This window comes from Montipora capricornis, chromosome 8 (assembly GCF_036669925.1).
Source record: "Montipora capricornis isolate CH-2021 chromosome 8, ASM3666992v2, whole genome shotgun sequence".
NCBI classification, from domain to species: domain Eukaryota; kingdom Metazoa; phylum Cnidaria; class Anthozoa; order Scleractinia; family Acroporidae; genus Montipora; species Montipora capricornis.
Window position 1 is genome coordinate 38,775,021 of NC_090890.1, and position 5,135 is coordinate 38,780,155.

General features: G+C 39.2%; 1 protein-coding gene across 3 annotated transcripts in view; it reads right to left on the reverse strand.

The window, feature by feature from the left end:
• The window catches only part of LOC138059472 (ankyrin repeat and BTB/POZ domain-containing protein 2-like), a 24,536-nt gene extending 19,942 nt beyond the window's left edge, over window positions 1-4,594 (reverse strand). Inside the window, exons 1-4 of one of the 3 annotated variants that reach the window (XM_068905096.1) lie at window positions 4,572-4,594; window positions 3,688-4,332; window positions 1,431-1,583; window positions 273-537 (exon numbers count right to left, since the gene is read on the reverse strand). In XM_068905096.1, coding sequence (XP_068761197.1) covers window positions 273-537; window positions 1,431-1,583; window positions 3,688-4,303 — 1,034 coding nt within the window. In that variant the 5' untranslated portion in view covers window positions 4,304-4,332; window positions 4,572-4,594. Of the gene's footprint in view, window positions 1-272; window positions 538-1,430; window positions 1,587-3,687; window positions 4,333-4,571 lie in introns of all 3 variants that reach the window. The other 2 variants (XM_068905097.1, XM_068905095.1) reach the window with 2 other exon arrangements.
• Window positions 4,595-5,135: the final 541 nt, after the last annotated feature.

The following is a 5,135-nucleotide window of genomic DNA, read 5'->3' on the forward strand; positions in this document are numbered from 1 at the left end:
AAAATTAATCAGCGATACTACATACCAAAACATCTAATAAGATATACATACTTAACGATACAATAAGAGTGGGTAATCAAATGGTGACGAGTGAAATAAGGGAATAATTTCACGCACGTTTTGTCCAAGATCGACTAAATTAACGTTGAAATTTCGTGTCAAAATTAAGGAGCAATTTTATCATCCATGTTCTTATAATAGAAATCTACGGGAAACAATGATACAACTTGTAATATAAAACAATGCTTAACAACAGGAGATTTCGTCTTTACCGTCTTGTTGCAGCCAAGATGTCGGATGTATCCTCGCCCACCTGCTGTAACCATTTAACGAAATAAAACAACGTGTGCAAAGCACTTGGGATCCAATCAACCTGAGAGATAAACTTGTTATCTTTACTCTGGTACACGCCGGCGAACAGCTCCTGAGCCCGCAATACAAGATCTCTGAGGTCATTCATTGATGTCACACATGTGGTTGCTAAGGCCTTGTCCAGTCCTTGTCGTATGGATGATCCCGTAGAAGGACTGCTCTTCACTGAGATAAAAGACAACCAAAGTATAACTGTAGTTAACTTGGCTCCGCAAGGGTGCGTTCAAACTCGCTTTCACCGTCAGCAATCTTTGTGGCGGAACGGATTAATATGTTACGGCGTTGTGATTAACCGATTTCAATCCACTCTGTCGTCGATTTTTAACAGTCCGCTCCAAATATCACTGCAAACAAGACTGGCAGCAATAAAAAGCGAATTTGAACTCCAGAGTCAGTATACTTATGAAAAGCGCCGAAAGGGTAAAAACTCAGCCACTATTTTCTTATCGTTTCAGCCTTTTAATCAAAGCATGCATGAGCAAAATGACCCGATTTATTAAAACGTTCCAGGTCGCAGACGCAAAATTAAAGGACTTGCCACAACCAAGGGTCCATTAGCCAAGAGTAAGAATCTGGTATCAGGTTAGTCCCCATCAGCATCAGATAATTTTCTATATTTAAACCAATTTTGGCGGGAACTGATAATCAATAGACCAAATCGGCTAACTTAATTCAAATCTCCCGGGGTTTAAAATAATCTTTGTGTATTGTATTTGTTTTATAATGTCCACTCACGTTTTATTCCCAAAGGGTTTGAATTGGGTACATCATTTAGTGAGTCGATCTGGTCTATTGTTTATTTTCCCGCAAAACCTGGTTTAAAAATAGACACTCTTTTGACGCTGATGGGGACTAAGCCTATTTGAATAAATCTTGCCCTTGGGTGACGGATTCTTGCCCCAGTCTTTTTTTACTCAGTCTCGTTTTTAAAAGGAGGCTGAAGTGAATCTGGCCTCTACGGGACACATTGGTAGGAGGAGAGCGCTCTCACCACAACCCCATCTCTGCTTAACAAATCATGACCACTCAAATAACCAATCAAGGCTTTCATTAGTTACCATTTTTCGATACAGCATACACGTCGATACTGTCCGTGATACCAAAGGCAGTTCTCCCAGACAGGAGATGATAATAGGGTTGAAATATTCCCCAAAAATCAGCATCTGTGTTGATCCACTCCTCCAGTACTTCAGGTGTAACCTGGTCCAATCCTTCTATACGGGTGTTTGAAATAAAAGAGTGATGCGGCACATACAATATAAAGTTCAATTATTCAAGTTAGATGTCGGTTAGTCGGCACCTCTTAAAATCTCCAATAGACCAACAGACTAAAGTTTAGTCCTAAACAAAAAGCACCATCTAGAGGCTCTGAGGAATAAATGTAAGGATCTGTATGAGTTTATTTCCCAGAGCTCGAGATGATGCCTTTTGTTCAAAACTGTGAGCTATTTCATTGGATCTTCTTTCCCTATTGATGCCCTTAAATGCTTACTCAAGCAAGCTTTAGCATCAAAGCGAGGCTGTGATTGGTGTTCTGAAAAACTATTGTGACGTTGAAAATACCATAGAATTTGTTTATACAAGACCTCAGCTGTTTTGTGAGGTGTTGTATAAACTAATTCTATGGTATTTTCAACGTCACAATAGTTTTTCAGAACACCCGAAGTCTTTTTTCCTTTCAAAGATAAACTAGATCCTTCCTTCAGGTCAAAAGTAGTGTACAGAGCAAACTGCTGGGATTGCAATGATTGCTACATAGGGAAAACGAAACGCCGATTACGTGTCAGAAAAACAGAACATTTTAAAGCCCTAACTACAAATTGTCACGAATCTGCAATTGCTGATCATGTATTCTTAAACAACCGTAGAATTAAGTGGGATCATTTTGAAATATTAGCAACTGGTCGATCAGACATGCATTGCAAAATTAAAGAGTCTCTGTTGATCCGTGATCTAAAGCCAGCCTTAAATGAAAACGTTGGCAGTGAGAAACTTTCTCTCTATTATTAGCATATTCTTGTCGTTTTATGTCAATCAATTTCGTTGGCTCCTAGTCCGCTCAGTTGTATTTTTGAATTTAAATTTATCTGTAACTGAATAATAATCACTTCTGATGATATATGTTGAAACATACGAAACGTTAAGTTTATAAAAGTTATGCATTTCGAGCAAATGTTTGTAACCGCTGTTTGCGTTTTATTCCTATTGAAACTAAAATGGCCCAAGTCAAAGAATTTTTATGGACTATTTTGCTGGGTCACCGATTGAGGTGGCTGGAACCCCCGTAGGCCAGGACTCAATGATGGCAGCCCTGAATTGGCTGCCGTGAATTTTTTAAAGCTTTGCCGATGGATCTATCTCAGATTGCTAATTACTATTCTTTCAATAAAAAATGGGAATCACCAAGTTCATTTTTGACGTATAAGCAACTAAAGACGAAATAGACCTTCTTCATAAATGGCGGCCAATTTATAATTCTTTTGTCAAAGTGCAAATTAGCCTACCAAGCCTCGATACCATACAGTGAATTGAAAACAATTCTTGCTCTAAAATGAGGCTTGGTATGCTAATTTGCACGTGGACAAAAGAATTATAAATGTCACCGCCATTTATGAAGAAGGTCTATATAGGGTGTTTTTGTAGAGCTTTCATGTTGCCATGGAAACCTATTACGTCACAATAGTGGGAGCATTTTGTTAAGCAATAATTGATGTTTCATATGCTACCATAACATTGCTGTTACGAGATACAGAGTTTCAGTGATAACCCTTCTAATAAGAAGGTCTCTTACAAGTAGTGAAACTGGTTCCAGCCATCTTAAACAAACTCTGGTAGTAGGCAACGTAATCACTCGTGAACCCATTACAAGCGTTGGGCGAGATCGAGACGGTGTTTTTTACGAGGCTTTCTATTTTTGTCATTATGTATGGATTAAATTAAGTGTTAGTGTCCAGTGCAAATATCAATGAGTAAATTCGTAAATGGAACTTATAATTATTAACAAGATCATATTATGAACAACTCAGTCGATGTTAGCTAATTTATTGGGCTTACAGCTATTTTTTTTTCCGTTGATAATTCAATAACCTTAGATTCTGCATGAAAACAGATGATTTAGTCTTCATAGAAAACTGATTTTGCTAAAGAGACGAAATAACTGGTCTGACAGATCTTTAAAAAAATTTATTTATTGGTGTAGTCCCGTTTGATACGAAAGTCAGCACAACAGAGATGACATCAATAGATATGATTGTCCCATCTTTTTGCATTTATGTATTTAACAGATTGATTAATTAACGTATAACAAAAGCTTACCTTGTTTAGTGACAGCTCTGTAGACAAGCTCTTCAGCGACGTACTCTAAGCAGGCGCTGAGGTAGATGACTCCAGCGTCATAGATACGGGATGCAACTTTTATTTTTACTAGCCATCGAAACATTTTGCCAACGGGTAGAATGAGGCCACTGCGTGTCCTTTTAGATCGGCGAAATCGGTCACTTGAAGTATTGTACAATGACAGCGCTTTCGAAGCCAAAGATAAGCAGCTCTTAGCCAATGATAAAGACAACACGAGGCGTATGCTCGTTTGCATTTCATGTCTTGAGCATTTGGAATGAAGAATTGAGAGACGTCTCGCTTCTAGCACAATCCGCAACAAAGGTCTCTGCAAGAGAAACGAGACGCGTTCCACGGCCTGAGGTGTAATGGCGCGAAATGTTTCCCGTGTTCTTCCAAGACGTAAGACCTTTGAAATGTCTTGCAGCGTCCATGGAAGTTCATCTAGCGGAGGTAACATAGGAAGCCAGACATCCCAGTCAGTGTTGATAGTCGTTGACTGTGCCCCATTTCTTGTAGAGTTAACGTTGTGATCTTCTTTCGGTGCTGCTGTGCTAAGAAAGTGGGAATTTGCTGGGAGGTTACCTTGAGCCATTCTGTCGCTAAATGACCCAAACAGTGCCCCTGCGATGTATTGAAATGAGTTCAATGGCAAATTCTATTTAACTAAACAGTAAACAGTTTAATGCACAAACAAAACACGCATATTTACTGAATTCCTGATTGGCATTGAACTGTGATGATAAAAATAGCCTGTAATGCATTGAGTAAACAATACATCAAAGACAAGACAATTCCATTCAATCGTTTCGTTAAAAGAAAATCGGCTGAAATAGAAATTTTCCGAAATTAAGCGAGTGTACCTTTTCATGATAATTCTCAAAGTTGGCCTCATATTCCGAAATATCAGAAGAACAATAAATTTCTGTTTCATAGGTTTATTCACACTCTGGGGCCAGTTGCTCGAAGATTGTTTACCACTACTGAACCGTTGGTTGAGAGGTATCAAAACCTTTAGGTTTCCATGGTGTGTAACGCAGTTAGCGCTAGGCATGCTTCGAGCAACCCAGGCCTGGTCAAATTTCGGTTTCATTCTGTACCCAAATTTTGGCTCCAACAGCAGCTGGCCGACAGCAAAAAGTAATTCCATCAAAAGTAGTTCCAAAAGTAGTCCATTCGCCAGACAAGCTGACGTCCGATCTCGCCCTAGAGAAAAGAAATGTAAACCGCCATGAGTCTTTGTGGTGCGTGTGGTATGTACGAATCCAGTCCTAAACCCGGCGGAATTCTGAACCGGTCGGATCCTGGGTCGGATAAAAAGCGCCTTGTACTCGTTGGTAAAGAAGGACTGTCTAAATATTCGAAGAGACTTCCGTAAATAGTAAGTAGTGTTTGCAGCTAGTTTCAAACATTACTTCAAGGGAGAA